Genomic DNA, 17,064 nt, shown 5'->3' on the forward strand with positions numbered 1-17,064 from the left:
TTCATTAGATTTACGTTAATCTTATGTTCAATGTTAGCGGAAATAAAAATGGAAGAAAAAAAAATCAATTTCATGGCCTTTGAGAAACGATTCTGAATCGACCAGATTAAAAAAAAAAAACGAGCCCTATAGTGCTCGGCAGAATAATTTTAGTTTTTTTAAAATTGGTACTTGAGGCCTACTCAGTGAAACCAGTCACCAAGCACATTACGGGCTTTAAAATCAGTTTGCTATAGTAAAACAAACTTTTTGCAAAACTCTAAACACAGTTCTCTACATTTCTCAAAACTTACAGCTCTTGTGTTTAATTTGGGAAACACTGGCATTTAAAAAGCCACACTGATTTGCTGATGACCTACAGCCAATGATCATGTGTGAAGACACTTATACATAAATTGATCACTTCTAAAATAAATCAAATAAATTGGGCAGCAAGTGAACATTTTGTCCTCAAAGTTGATGTGTTAGAAGCAGGAAAAATGGGCAAGCGTAAGGATTTGAGTGAGTTTGACAAGGGCCAAATTGTGACGGCTAGTCGACTGGGTCAGAGCATCTCCAAAACTGCAGCTCGTGTGGGCTGTTCCCGGTCTGCAGTGGTCAGTATCTATCAAAAGTGCTCCAAGGAAGGACCAGTGGAGAACCGGCCACAGGGTCATGGGCGGCCAAGGCTCATTGATGCACGTGGGGAGCGAAGGCTGGCCCGTGGGGTCCGATCAAACAGACGAGCTACTGGAGCTCAAACTGCTCCAGAAGTTAATGCTGGTTCTGATAGAAAGGTGACTGAGAGTTGACTGGAGCCCTAGTTTCAAAAACTCTGTAAGCATTTTTTTTAAAAACTGTAATATATCTATATTTACAGTTGGCAGGGTATATATAGCGACCCCTAGTGAAAGAACTACTCCAGTACAAAAACAAATGTGTTGCAACATAATATTGGTTTAGACCAATATTAGACACGTTTCTTGATTGATAATACTCTGAAATATAATTTTTGATTATCATACCCTATCATTATACCCTTAAGGTTATGATCTTGACGTATAAAGTAAAATTCTTCTTTCTAAGCTCAGTGTGGCTCTTTAAACGTCTCTGAAAGTAAACAAATGCAGGTTATCTTATCAGTTCACTGAGCTCACGGTTAGACAAACAGAGAAAACAGACCATGATGATCTACAGAAGAAAAAATATAAATCATTTCAAGTGGAAGCTCTCATTTGATTCACTTAAAAAAAGAAAAGATGCTAGTTATAAGCTACTCACAACCCCCTTCATCAGAAACAACATCATCTAACAATCTGATATAATATTTTAATGCACTGCTAGCATCTGAACAACTTTTATATCTTTAAAAAACTTCCAGAAAACAGAGACACATACACAGAATTTATACACCCAATATATGACATACAAACTTTTTGAAATTATGTTTGGGAAACACTCAAAAATAACTTAGTCATCAAAAGAAGTACCCCTTATTCATACATTTATTAAATCAGAGAAAACAGAATTACACAGATGTAATTCGGTATTTAAACTCCACATGATCGATGCATCTTTGGCTCATAGCTAAAAGATCAAAAATGAATATGGCTTTTAGATATAGCATTATGACTTGTTTTGAGAAAATAAAAGATTTACATACATATCTGCATCTTATTCCTACCCGTACTAAAGAGCAAGTAACCTCTCTCTCATACACACTTCAGTTTAAGCTCAATTACACAATAAAAGAATGCATTTCAGATCCATTTCCTCTGAAAGACATTTGGCAACTCTTTTGAGCATGTCAGCCTTTCCTCCCTGAACGAATAAAAGAAATCACAGGAAGGAAACCGAGAGGAAACACGCAGAGTAGGTCTGCTGAAAAAAGCTAAACTAAACACCTTTGAACCTTGGAAACTCTCCAAGCAACATACAAAGATGAATATTTCAAAATGTTGCCATCCCAGTAAAGTTTGTGTTGCTGTGACACCAAGTTCCACTTAAAGGGACAGTTCACCCAAAACTTAAAACTCTGCCATCATTTATGATATATGAAGATATTTTGAAGAGTTGTAACTAAATATTTGTGGGGCATTATTAATTCCCATAGTATTTTTTCCTCATAATATTGAAGTCAATGCTGTTTCCGCCACAGATTAAACAATAAAAAAGGCAATTGTGATTTTTAATCTCACAATTTGGATTTTTTTTCTCAGATTTGCATGATATAAACTCGCAATTGTGAGACTTAGTCAGAATTGCATGATATAAAGTCAGAATTGCGCGTTATAAAGTCAGATTTGTGAGTTATAAAGTCGGAATTGCAAGTTATAAAGTCAGAAATACAAGTTATAAAGTCGGAATTGCGAGTTATAAAGTCTTAATTGCGAGTAATAAAGTCTTAATTGGGAGTTATAAAGTCTAATTGTGTCATAATGTCATAATTGTGAGTTATAAAGTTGTAATTTTGAGTTATAAAGTTGTAATTGCGAGTTATAAAGTCAGAAATACAAGTTATAAAGTCATAATTGCGAGTTATAAAGTTGTAATTGCGAGTTTTAAAGTCGTAATTGGGAGTTAAAGTCAAATTGTGTCATTATGTCATAATTGTGAGTTATAAAGTTGTAATTTTGAGTTATAAAGTTGTAATTTTGAGTTGTAAAGTTGTAATTTTGAGTTATAAAGTTGTAATTGCGAGTTGTAAAGTTGTAATTGCGAGTTATAAAGTCAGAAATACAAGTTATAAAGTCATAATTGCGAGTTATAAAGTTGTAATTGCGAGTTATAAAGTCAGAAATACAAATTATAAAGTCATAATTGCGAGTTATAAAGTCAGAAATACAAGTTATAAAGTCATAATTGCGAGTTATTAAGTTGTAATTGCGAGTTTTAAAGTCGTAATTGGGAGTTAAAGTCAAATTGTGTCATAATTGTGAGTTATAAAGTTGTAATTTTGAGTTATAAAGTTGTAATTGCGAGTTATAAAGTCAAATTGTGTCAATGTCAGAATTGTGAGTTATAAAGTCTTAATTGTGTTAAAGTAGGAATTGCAAGATATAAAGTCTTGATTTCGAGTTGTAAAGTCGTAATTACATGTTATAAAGTGAGAATTGAGAGGTTATATCACGCAATTCTAACTTTATATTTACAGTTGCGACTTTATATCTTGCAATTCTGAGGAGAAAAAAAAAAGTGTCATTATATTTTATAATGTTTTATTCTGTGGCGAAAAGAAGATTCCATACAATTATGTCCCATCCCCAATCTGTTACAAACATTCTTCAAAATATCTTCTTTTGTGTTCAAAGAAAGAAACTCACGTGGGTTTGAATTTTTGGGGTGAACTATCCATTTAAATGCTTTAAAAAACTCTATAGGCACAACAATTACAGATAGATGTCTGGAGTCAAACCTGTTTAACAGCATTCGTTTTAAATGGCCAGTTTCACAGACCAGCCTTGAGCTAGTCCCAGACTAAAATGAATATTTGACCTGTTTTAACTCAAAGCAACTTGCTATGACATCTTAAAATATATCACTGCCATTGTTTTGTCTCAAAATGCACACCAGTTTTCTCTAAGGCACATTTTAAAGCTGAAACCGGGCGTGAAACTTCAAAAAAGCATTTCTGCATGATCATTTCTGAAATGAACTTCCATGTTCATGTAAAAAAGTTATTAAAGACAATGTAAGACAACACGTCAAAAAAAGAGGAAATGATCAAATGATTGTCTGTGAAGAAAAACTATCCCCGATTAGAAAGGACGGGGAATACAGGAGAAAACCACGAATGCAAATTATGCAAACCGTCATATGCAAATTAAAGAATGTTTTTTAAGGCACATTGAATTCATCATAGATTCATAAACGTCACAGATCCAAATATATACCACCAAAATATGTCCTAATGTTTAAAAATATATAAAACCCAAAGGAAACAGATCTTCTATTTTTAAGGAAACACCAGTAATGGAAGACAAAAGGAATGTTACATTTAAACGTAATAAAATAAACAGATTATCACTGGAAGATTTATGATTTGTGATGAAGAGGAATTATTAAAATGTATGCAATGCACAAAATGGATGCATGAGTTTGCAACTGAAACCTCATGACATGTCTGTGACATATAAAGCTGGTACAGTCGTGGCCTCGTGAAACATATCCAGCTCACTTTCCACCACAAAATCAACAAGACAGATGTTTTATATTATCATGCAACATGCATGAAAATGAAGCCAGCTTTCACAGAACCATTTATATTATTTAGTGACATTATTACTAACACAGTTTAGCACATTTCCCCTCCAAATTCTTATTATCATTATTTCATATCTTGTCATAGTGCCTTTAATGTATGCTAGTTTAAAATGTAAAATAGTTGATGAATTGGGAAAAAGTTAATTATGTCTTAATATCATGTTTAATTCAATGTTTCTTTGTAAGTATTTGTGAAATTTACTAGCAAATTCTAAGTGAATCCTGTACTAAATTCTTCAGTATGGGAATTAAAGTAAAACATTCAGAAGCAATTGATTTTGGGGGATCTGTTGTTTTTTCTCTGTGAGATGCATCCACATTTTTCCTTTTGCAAATATTTATATATTAATAAATTATGATAATTATTTATTTAAAAAAAATAAAAGTTGATGCACTTGGAAAAAATTTGTAAATACATTGGACAAGAAACTACAACTTCAGTCTATTAAAAATGTCATGGCTTAAATTCCAATGTTACTTTATAATTATTAGTGAAATTTACTAGCCATTTCTGAGTGAATATTGTAAATCCTGTTCCAAAATGTTTAGTATGGGAATTAGAGTAAAACACAAGATTGAAACATTCAGAAGCAATTGATTTTGGGGTGAAAAGTCAAAAATATGTTGTAAATGCATATCACAAGAAAATACTATTTCAGATTTATGTTTCTTTGTTATTATTTGTGAAAATTACAAGCAATTTCTAAGTGAATATTGCAAATCTTGTACTAAATTCTTCAGTATGAGAATATGAGTAAAAAAGATTAGGAGAAAGAAAGTCGATTTTCTTCCGTGAGATGCATTCACATTTGTCCTTTTGCATATATACACATACCATAATAGCTCACATTTTTCCCATTTTTGGTCAAAGCATAATCGTTAACCTGCAACTTGTAACCCTGATATTCTAAATGGCACATTTTAAACGTCCAGCTCAGAGTCGAGCTGCGTAGTTGATGCACAGCGTGTGATCTCGAACGTCCCCCCAGCCTCCGTTTTTCATGTGAGGTTGATGCTCCACCGGCCCGTAGTCGGTCAGTGCCAGTGTGGGAGGAAAAAGCGCCGACTGTGCCTCTTTAAGTGCCGCATCCACCCTTTCCTGAGCCATTTCGGGCCTGCAATCCTCTTTCTGATGCAGGCCGCAGTCGCCCGTGTGAAGTACGCGGCTTCCACGAGCTAGCAAGACTTTGAGAGGTTTCGAGATGCACGTCCCAGACAAGTTCTGGAGGGTCCAGTCCCAGTTATAATCATCGTAGGTGCAGAACGCATTATTGCATCCCATTAGTTTGTAATAGAGCTCTCTTGAGATTCCCATTCCTATGTTATGCTTGGTGGACAGCCATGTTGACGTCTCGGTTTTGCTGGAGAGTTCGTGAAATTCGGATAAGCCATTGTGGTTGCCAAGCGCGAGGATGTCGCAATCCCCGCAGCTGGTTTTTCTGAGCTCGGCCATTGATTTGAAGAATGCGTGAAAATCAGGGAGAAGGTAGTTATCTTCCTCGATAAACACGACGTATCCTTTGTATCCCAGAAGAACCCGAACTCGCTCGAACACGAAATGCAGCTTCCACCACCAATGGTGTTTGGTTTGAGTAATGGACGCCTCCCTGTAATGTCCGTACGAATCCGGGTGCTCCGCGTTCAAACAGCCCTTTTTAATTGCGTTCTCCTTTGAGATGTCTCTTGGACAATCCTGAGGATCTTGTCCCGGAAATTCGTTCGGATACAGCTGGACGCTGTAGGGGAAATAAATCTGGAGCACCCTACAAAAAGTGATACCTTTGACCATATTAGAGATTTCCTCTGAGAAATAGTCATGGCTGAATATCAGAAGCATGTTTTCTACGCCGGTGACTTTTTCCAGAGATTGAATGAGCATTTTGAGGTACGCCGGACGATTGTGGACTTGAATGACGACAACCACCTCCGGCTCCAATGGAAACTTGTCTCCATTTTGAATAAACTGCCTGTAGTTGCTGTCATAAATTGACTTTCTCATATTCTGAACAGTGCTGTACTCAAATTTCCCCATTACAGCAGTCGGACTGCTGTCTTTTTCAGTCACATCCATGTTTGTTTCATTGTTAGTCCTTCTTAAGGAATAAAACAACATTATACAGATGATAAAAACGACTAGGAACGCAATAAAGTTCTTCTTTAACAACCGTAATCTCATTTTAAAACGTCAAAGCACCATGGAAACCTAAACTCCGGGTCATGTACTGCTGTTAGGCGTCTGTTGTGGACACAATCCGGGCATTTTCACCATTCACACACGAACATGGTTCTGTCAAGAGAAGTTCAAGGATGAGTTTTATCACGTGAACGCGCGCGTAATAAACACCGCGCGATAGTAATAATTTGTCGTAAATGGCGTTGTTTGTAAAGCGAGAGCTACTACTCACCCAGATAAAGTGGCATGTGCAACAAAGTTGGAAACAGGAAGAGAAAGTGATCTGAGAAAGAGTGAGGAGGTCTTTACCGCTGACGTGTACCTACAGTCAACAGGAGCACGTGATCGCTCCTCCTCACTCCCTCACGAGACACGCCGCTACTCTACTCTAGTTGTGTTATGTTTTATCTTATACTCAGAATAACAACGAAGCTTGGGATTAAACAGTAACATATTATACAGTTATTTATTTTACTAGGAAAATAGCATGCATAAAAAGAAGTGTGCTCAGAGCAAACAAAATTACTTTAAATTATATGTAAATTGTTGGAACAAGCTATGTCTTAAAAGCACTGGAACTTATGTAGAAATGTATTTTATTTTTGGTTTATTTATTTCTTTATCTATTTGAGTAATTTCTTGGAAGCTAATGTGATAATGTATGTAATACATCTTGTTCTCATATGGCACTGAATAAATAAATAAAAACATTAAAAAAATTATATCACTATTCTAATATCTGTACATATATTATGAATGTATGCAATATTTTTTTTCCTGGTAGCTAATGTAATAACGTGAGTATGTAATAGGCCTACATATTGTTCTAATGGCAAGTAAAAAAAAAAAAAAAAAAAAAAGTTTACAAGAAAATGATATCACTAATATCTATTTATTTTATGAATTTATGTAATTTAAAAAAATATATATATATTTTTTTATTTCCTGGCAGCTAATGTGATAACTTGTTCTCGTGACATTAAATAAAGTCAAAAACATGTTTACCTTCTTTTAGTTATATCACTAATATATGTTTATATATTATGCATTTATATATTCCTAATCAATTGATGATTTAAATTGATATATTGTCATTTTTTTAAAAAACATACTGTATGTTTTTACAGGTGTTTTATCTGTTTTTAATTTTTATGCATTGCATAGTGTTGTGCTTAACACTTCTGTAAAAAAAAATCTTGATAATATTCTGGCAGAAATTCATCAGTATATTTACGTTTATTGTATATTTTTTTACAGTAAAAATGTTTAATCTATACAGTCTTTATCTTTATCTGGGCCTATATTTCCTGCTTTTATATATGATTCTTCATATTAAATGTCTTGTCAAGAAAAAGTCACATACAAAACCATCCAGAAACAGCCTTCCGAACTTCCAGTGTGTGTGTGTGTGTGTGTGTGTGTGTGTGTGTGTGTGTGTGTGTGTGTGTGTGTGTGTGTGTGTGTGTGTGTGTGTGTGTGTGTGTGTGTGTGTGTGTGTGTGTGTCTTTAGGACTATGGGATGTGCAACCTTTACATAAGGATAGAAAACAAATATAAAACACCTTTTGTGTCCAGACATATAGAAACCAGTTTTGTATGATGTGAAACCAGGCCTGCAGCTCTTTTGTTTGTTATTCAAAATCACCTCTAGATGGCAAAAGAAGATCATCATATGATATGTTAAACCCACTGCTTACATCATCTGTCTTTCATAAAAACCAGAACTTCATGTAACGCAATAGTTTTGGCATAAATAAGTAGCCTGTGATTCAATCACGGAGCAGGAAGCCAACAGGTCAGTTTAAAATCTCATAGACTGACTCCCCCTATTGGCAAAGTACTCACATACATAAAGCAAAGAGCTGTCATACTTAATAAATAGACTTGCAAGGCTTTGTCAAGACAAACATCTTTTTAGTTTGGTGTTGCAATACTGTTTGGTGCCACTAATAATTCAGGACTCACTATTAATAAATGTTTATTGCATGCTTTTGCTTGTGTGTTTTAGACAAAAATACCCTGCAGGAGCACTCTCAGAACAAACAACAGTGACATATTTGTACCTTACTCACCCCTAATTGGTACATATTAGTACTTTAAAAGGTACATATCGGTACTTTAAGAGTGCGTATTAGTACATATTAGTACCTTTTCGGTTTTGTACCTTAGGATACCGCCCCAGTGACAGAAATGCACCTTTTTTTCTGACAGTGAGGATGAACAAATGAGCTTAAGGGTGGGGGGGGGGGGGGGGGGGGAATGCTGTTTCATGCATACTGATCTTTTTACACTGTTAAAGACTTGGAATCCCATACTAAACATAGACAAAGTTTCAAAAGTTAAGGTGGACATTTGATGGGAGTATTTCTTTGTCAAAAATACTACTTCCGGTTAGTCATAAGGTTCGGCAATTTTTTTTCGATCATGGGTCCACTTGACGTTAAAGTTTGACGGAATTTCCTTGTATGGGCCTTACGGACAATTCTACCGGAAGAGCGTGAGAGAGAGAGAGGGAGAGAGAGAGAGAGCGAAAGCAACAGGCTACCCATCAAAGCGCTGGCTCGTAGGCTGCGCTGCACAGGTGATGTGACTTCAAGAAATTAACAATGTCACCAAAAAAGTGCGTTTTTGGTTGCCAGACCAAGACAGTCCTGTACAGATTCCCCAAAACCCCGCGTTAAGGCAACAGTGGATGTAATTTGCTTTTCCGGATCAGCAACTGAGTTGCGCGAATGTTTATATCCGTTCACTGCATTTCGGTGCCGACTGTTTCATAAACAAGGCCCAGCTCGACACAGGATTTTCCGATCGCCTAATGCTGAAGGATGGAGCAGTCCCAACGATAAAGGTCCCAACGTTAGAACCGCAGGCTGTGAGTAAGAGTGCTTCAAATGTCTGTGTCTTTGCCTATGCTCATCAAGTAGCCCAAACATGATCACGTATAGTTAATTGATCAATGGAGCATGCGATGTGTAGTGCGTGTACATTTGTTTAGCTGGCCACTATATGTGTAACTTTATGTTTGTGTATTGTAAAAGCACTCCAAACAACATACACAAAGAGTGGGGGAAATATGTTGAACTAAATAAGCGCGCTTCTTCATTCAAATGCGCTACTATTCCGTGTCTTTCTATGTAAACACTAACTTAACCTGCCGTGCAAAACCAGTCCGCTTACTGTCTACATAAACCACGCGTAAACACACAAACACACGTGCACAACTGCACTTCCCACATGTACACCTTCAAAGACAAAAATACGACGATATAATTCAAGTATAAATATGTAAATAACACAAGCCGCTAAGCATATTATATAGTTAGTGTATAACTTGTACCACATAGAGACGTCCTGCTCTAGTCGTTTTTGCTGCTGCTCCTGTTCAACTGCAGCCTCTGGGTCTGATTCCGGATCATAGATGTATGGCTGTATCTGATTAAAAGCCATATTTTTATTTTGAATAAAGTTTTTTTCCCGCTGTTAGGGATGACACAGCTTTACGACGCACTCGACTCAACACAATAGCAGCAGCGCGCACACGTCATTATTTAGCTCCGCTCACACGACACGCCCCCACCCGCTCGGCTTTTTTCGGAAAGACTCGGAACAGCGCATCTTTCTTATATAATTATAAAAAAAATAAAGACTTTTCGGAGATATGCAGGATGCAATGCTACTTTATAGGTACTCAAGATTGACATGACACTGACTGAAACTGAGTGTTTCACCCCCCCCCCCCCTTTTAATATTTGCAATGACCTATGCAGTCAAAGTTATGTAGGCCAATAACTAACAGGATAATTCTTATGAACTGGTTTCGCCCATTAAGCCAATAAACTGAGTTCTAGAGGCTTTTTTAATTATTGGGTGGAACTGCAGTTCTTAAAAACACTCATAATAACTTAGAGTTCCCAGAAAGTTCATGAGTTAAAATCAAAGGTCAAACTGTTATGGCGTAACAGGCGTCAGTTTCATTCGGTTGCGAGGGTTTAGTGTAGGTCAGCAGTGATATAAACGGACATGTGCTGATGATAATGGAGCGGTTAGAGACAGGCACTAATGCCCAAGCTAAAGCTTCTTTCAGCCATGAGATTGTATTCGTTTGTTTTTGAAAGAGTTTCACATAGATGTGATCTTCAGCAATGTCTTCTTTTTGAATAGTTTTCAAAGGCTCAGAAATGCACAATGCAGAACTAATCGATTGTAAAACATCGACACACTCAACAGCTCGTTGTGCAATGAGGCCTATGTTCGTGAATATTATGCATCTGCTGCTAAAATTCACTGAGTCACACGAAAACTATCCAAACGCTGGGTTGTTAAGTCTGGCCCAGGATCTGAGTAACACAAAAACTACTCAAACACTGAAATAATATCATAATAAGTTTTAGAGTCAAGGATTCTTGACTCCATTTTAAAGGTGCCCTAGAATGATTTGAAACAATATGTTAAATTGTTCTCTGATATCTACATAGAGGGTATGTGGTTTATTTAAGGGCAAACATTGTCCAGATACAGATTTACAGGTCCATTTACAAACCTATAAATTGTCCCTATAGGATGTAATGCTCTGTTTTTGCCTTATTTAAAAGAGTCATGAATATTAATGTTGAGCTCTGCTCTGATTGGCTTATTTCAGCAGCTCACAGCAGTTCAGTGAAGCGGCTCGTGAGTCCTGACAGAACACAGACCGACTGAATGACACTTTAAGCAGAACATCTCAAATGGAGATTACTGAAATACAGCTTACTTGTTTATTGGTGTTTTCAGATCACCCGCAAGTGAGAGAGAGCTGGCGTTTGTGCGGTTGCCAAATTTCAGTAATTAAATCCCCCAAACAGTAGCCTGACAAGCCAGACCCACATCAAGATGTTTGGTCTGGAAACTCACCATAGACAGCTCAATCCGAGGGGCGGATAAACGGTTGTTTTTCAAACTCCCTCTGCACGCGATAAGATAGCGCTACACCAACCGGAGCAACGACGGTGAAGGGGAGCTCGCTGACTGATTAAACATTCGCCACATCCGGTCGGCTAAACTCCGAACACATCTTCCCTTTTTAAGAATGACTTCAGTGCCGTTCTTTGTTCTTTTCTCAGAGGAAAGCTTAACTCCAAGTCTTCCGGAGGCGCGGTCAGAGCTGATTCGAAAGACCGCCGCCGTTCGCCGGTTTCTGTGTTACTAGAAGCACGCAAACGCAACTCGGCCATCGTCATTATGGCCCCGCCAGCCGACTCTATAGCCTGCCCTACACGATGTGATTGGGCCGTCCAGATTCTGAGGAATACAGCTCAGATAGGTATTGAGAGTGCCTAGACGACACTTGCGGGCAAATTAAATTTGCTGCCGCTAGGGTGCGTCTAGATTTCTAGGCTACCCAAACAGAGCTTTTCTGTGGAAAAAAACGTATACTTTCCAGTGTTTTACCTAAACATGTCCAATCTGGCAACCATATGCATGCGAGCTCTCTCTCACGCGCGGACGATCTGAAAACACCAATAAAAGCTGCATTTGATCAATCTCCATTGACTATCGTTTTAACTTATATGGTCGAAAAGGTGACGTTTGCTAGAAGGATCGAGTGAACGGTATCTACGTTTGTATTTTGTAATACAAAATAATATAACCTTTGTCATTAGACACACTATTTAGTTTGGTATGGTACTTGGTGTTTCCTATTGTTACTGTACTAGCATCTTGCCTCATCTAGACAATGCGGTCTCTCTAAGAAACTTTCAATTTAATCAGAAATTGTTTAAACAGCTAACTTACTTACTGCTTGCAGGAATGTTGCCCCTAAAGATGCTGAGTGAAGCTTGCTTGAAAGAGGCCGTAAAAACGAACGATTTGTTGTGGTATCCGATTATAATAAACCTCAACCATGAATGTTGACATATGACAAGTCCTCTCCTGCACAGCCTGAACATGACGTGTCCATGAGAGCATCTGTTTGGACAGATGTTGGGGGCTCGCATATAAAATGATCCCCAACGCTGGTGTCACGGTTGGGTTTATGTTGAGAAGCACTTCTTTTTCCGTGGTGTTTTTGATTTACGAGATTTACATAAGAAGGAGGAGGCAGTGGTGTTTCAGACTCACAGTGTGTGATGTCCATGAACTGAACTCTTATTATTTCACTATGGCAAGGTTAATTCAATTTTTCATTCTAGGGCACCTTTAAAAACAAGAACTTGTGTGAAGACCTTTTTGCACGAAAATCTTGGGGGGGTTTCTTGAAGCATTTTTATTAATTTTGGTGGCAGTTTTGCCCCAAGCCCCCATTGATTGCTGCATTGAATCGAGCAAAATGGCTAAATCTTTCTTTCTGTTTGTATGAACAGACGAAAAGGTTCTATATAAGGATAAATGCCTAAAATGTTTGCATAATGCTTTCATGTTCAATGACTTATTTCGATGTTTACTTTTGATAACGTTTGTTTTCAAACGACTTGATTAATAAAATGTAATTAGGCCTAATTAAAACCCACACTAAAGGTTCTAGATGAAGCGCTGATGAAACCACTTCTTCTGATGTGTTAAAGGAAGTGGGTATAAAGATTTTATTAGATCACTGACATTTATTTGATCAGTGATATTATGAGTGCTGAAATCAACACTGAACACCTATAAACCTTCAAAAGTGATCCTGGATGGATTTGAGGCCTAATATCCAAATGGATGTTCTGCCAAAGATTGTTTTATTGCAACATGTTTTTCTCAAACCATAGCTCAGACTATCTTATCTCCTTTGCTCACCTGTTTTGTTTTTCTCTTTTGGACTTGTTCAATATTTTCACAATGATTAACATTCTGTTTACAGCAATATGAAACAATGCTGCAGACAGCTCCAAAAATGATAGTGGATTTTATTGTTTCCTGGCACCAGATAGAAACAAAAAATCTTTCCAAAACAGTCTTTGGAGAGCCTCTCTTAAGCCTTTATTCGGAGTATTAAAGTTTGAATCAGAGCCAAAAATATTACGTTTTTTGGCTTTTAGAATGACTAGTCTTACTGTTATCTATAAGCTATGCGCTCCAAAACAATGACGAAATTTCCCTTTAGCAGATTTAACTTCCACAAAAATGTATCAATGATTTTGATGACATCACTCTGCACTTCAGCTTTTCATCAGATGTTCTGTCCAATCAAATGCTCTCTGGAATCTGAAGCCCCACCCCCTACCTAATAAACAGAAGCTGAAATCGCTCACTTGTTTACACATTTACTATTTTCTACATGGTGAACACTCTATAGGGGATAGGGAACGATCAGACAGTGCACTGTATAGGGGATAGGGAACGATCAGACAGTGTACTATATAGGGGATAGGGAACAATCAGACAGTGCTCTATATAGGGGATAGGGAATGATCAGACAGTTCACTATATAGGGGATAGGGAACGATCAGACAGTGCACTATATAGGGGATAGGGGACGATCAGACAGTGCACTATATAGGGGATAGGGAACAATCAGACAGTGCACTATATAGGGGATAGGGAACGATCAGACAGTGCACTATATAGGGGATAGGGAACAATCAGACAGTGCACTATATAGGGGATAGAGAACGATCAGACAGTGTACTATATAGGGGATAGGGAACGATGAGACACTGCACTATATAGGGGATAGGGAACGATCAGACAGTGCACTATATAGGGGATAGGGAACAATCAGACAGAGCACTATATAGGGGATAGAGAACGATCAGACAGTGTACTATATAGGGGATAGGGAACGATGAGACACTGCACTATATACGGGATAGGGAACGATCAGACAGTGCACTATATAGGGGATAGGGAACGATCAGACAGTGCACTATATAGGGGATAGAGAACGATCAGACAGTGTACTATATAGGGGATAGGGAACGATCAGACACTGCACTATATAGGGGATAGGGAACGATCAGACAGTGCACTATATAGGGGATAGGGAACGATCAGACAGTGCACTATATAGGGGATAGGGGACGATCAACAGTGCACTATATAGGGGATAGGGAACGATCAGACAGTGCACTATATAGGGGATAGGGAACGATCAGACAGTGCTCTATATAGGGGATAGGGAACGATCAGACAGTGCACTATATAGGGGAAAGGGAACGATCAGACAGTGCTCTATATAGGGGATAGGGAACGATCAGACAGTGCACTATATAGGGGATAGGGAACGATCAGACAGTGCACTATAGGGGATAGGGAACGATCAGACAGTGCACTATAGGGGATAGGGAACGATCAGACAGTGCACTATATAGGGGATAGGGAGCGATCAGTCGGTGCACTATATAGGGGATAGGGAGCGATCAGACAGTGCACTATATAGGGGATAGGGAGCGATCAGACAGTGCACTATATAGGGGATAGGGAACGATCAGACAGTGCACTATATAGGGGATAGAGAACGATCAGACAGTGCACTATATAGGGGATAGGGAACGATCAGACAGTGCACTATATAGGGGATAGAGAACGATCAGACAGTGCACTATATAGGGGATAGAGAACGATCAGACAGTGCACTATATAGGGGATAGAGAACGATCAGACAGTGCACTATATAGGGGATAGAGAACGATCAGACAGTGCACTATATAGGGGATAGGGAACGATCAGACAGTGCACTATATAGGGGATAGAGAACGATCAGACAGTGCACTATATAGGGGATAGGGAACGATCAGACAGTGCACTATAGGGGATAGGGAACGATCAGACAGTGCACTATATAGGGGATAGAGAACGATCAGACAGTGCACTATATAGGGGATAGGGAGCGATCAGTCGGTGCACTATATAGGGGATAGGGAGCGATCAGACAGTGCACTATATAGGGGATAGGGAACGATCAGACAGTGCACTATAGGGGATAGGGAACGATCAGACAGTGCACTATATAGGGGATAGGGAACGATCAGACAGTGCACTATATAGGGGATAGGGAACGATCAGACAGTGCACTATATAAGGGATAGGGAACAATCAGACAGTGCACTATATAGGGGATAGGGAACGATCAGACAGTGCACTATATAGGGGATAGGGAACGATCAGACAGTGCACTATAGGGGATAGGGAACGATCAGACAGTGCACTATATAGGGGATAGAGAACGATCAGACAGTGCACTATATAGGGGATAGGGAACGATGTGTAAATATGCTTTCCATTGGGGGTGAATGAAGTCTGGTTTCACAGCACAGAGCGGATCATGTGATCATGTCAGGACAGGCCAGAAATTGTATCTTTGTATATATTAATATATATTAAAATAGCGTATACTTTAAAGTGATAGGGAGGAGATTCTCACGTCTTTAACAGCAAAAACATGTTCTGTGTGCACCAGCTCAAAGACGGTCATATATCGAAGTCTTTTCCCCCCATACAGAGTTTGGTGTTTACAGCACAGAAGGGTATTGAGAGTTGCTAGACGACACTCGCGGCATATTAGATTTGCTGCCGCGGGGTGCGTCTCTAGGCTACCTATGTTTCCCTGTAAGTTACTGGTAGGTTAGTCCATAGGAAACAAAGGAGGAACATAATGGGAACAGACATAGACAAAAAGACGCCACGCATGCTGTCATAAGGAAGTAAACACAAAGATTACTGAAGTCAGCATTTGTGCATTCATGTATAAGGTTTTCTGCCGCGGAAGCCAGTGAATTTGTGCATGAGGAGGACACAGACGAGGATGAGAAGAAAGAGTGCAATGTTTTTCTTGTACAGTTTTCCCTCAAGTTTGGCTTGTATAGAGCTGTCACTGTAATACTTTAAGTATAACAGAAAGTGTAGTACTTGAAACCTATTTTTTGAAGGTCTGGTAATCCCATGGACGAGTCTGGGTTTGGCGGTTGCCAGCAGAATGGGACTTGCCTGGCTGCATTGTGCCAAGTGTAAAGTTTGGTGGAGGGTGGATTATGGGGTGGGATTGTTTTTCAGTGGTTGGGCTTTGTCTCTTAGTTCCAGTGAAAGGAACTCTTGATGCTTCAGTATAGCAAGACATTCTGGACAATTTCATGCTCTCCACTTTGTGGGAACTGTTTGGGGACGGCCAAAAGAGAGTTAAAGCTGTTAGAGCTGCAAAGGGTGGGCCGACTTCATATTAAACCCTACGGATTAAGACTGGGATGTCATTAACGTTCATGTGCATATAAAGGCAGGCATCCCAAAATTTTTGGCAATATACCATCTTCGGTTTCGAATGAGGAACCGATTTGTCATGTGAAATCATTGGAGCACAGAAATGTGATGAATGTCGATCTAGACTGGAGTGACGTAAAAGGCGCATGAATTGCAATATGACTATTCAGACTGAGGTCGCATTGCAAAACATCCGATCTGACCTGTATCTAATTTAGGAAAGCATATGGAAGTGGCCCAACTGGACGATCAGATATGAGTCACATATGAGCAAAAATATTGGATTTGGGCCATTTTTGCCTGCAGTGTGAGCGTATGCCAACTTATTATAAGCCTATATCTCTATAACCTAATAGTGTAGTTGCAAAGTTAGTTATGGTTAGTAGAATGTCTAAAGTGGACTATCAAAAGAAAGTGTAACCATTGCTGATGCCAGCATTTTATACGAGGTGCACCTTTAAAAATTCATGCTAACTTTTGGCAGACATTTTCATAGC

At 38.5% G+C, this 17,064-nt stretch overlaps 1 protein-coding gene across 1 annotated transcript; it reads right to left on the bottom strand.

Annotated features, from left to right (window-relative positions):
• Window positions 1–1,466: 1,466 nt before the first annotated feature.
• Window positions 1,467–6,780, bottom strand: si:ch73-91k6.2 (alpha-1,6-mannosyl-glycoprotein 2-beta-N-acetylglucosaminyltransferase). The gene is made up of 2 exons (XM_067418262.1): window positions 6,648–6,780; window positions 1,467–6,529 (listed from the first exon to the last, which is right to left on the bottom strand). The coding sequence occupies exon 2, from the start codon at window positions 6,416–6,418 to the stop codon at window positions 5,177–5,179; it is 1,242 nt and encodes a 413-aa protein (XP_067274363.1). The 5' UTR covers window positions 6,419–6,529; window positions 6,648–6,780; the 3' UTR covers window positions 1,467–5,176.
• Between the last annotated feature and the right edge of the window lie 10,284 nt (window positions 6,781–17,064).

This window comes from Pseudorasbora parva, chromosome 15, assembly GCF_024679245.1.
Source record: "Pseudorasbora parva isolate DD20220531a chromosome 15, ASM2467924v1, whole genome shotgun sequence".
In the NCBI taxonomy this organism is placed as follows: Eukaryota; Metazoa; Chordata; class Actinopteri; order Cypriniformes; family Gobionidae; genus Pseudorasbora; species Pseudorasbora parva.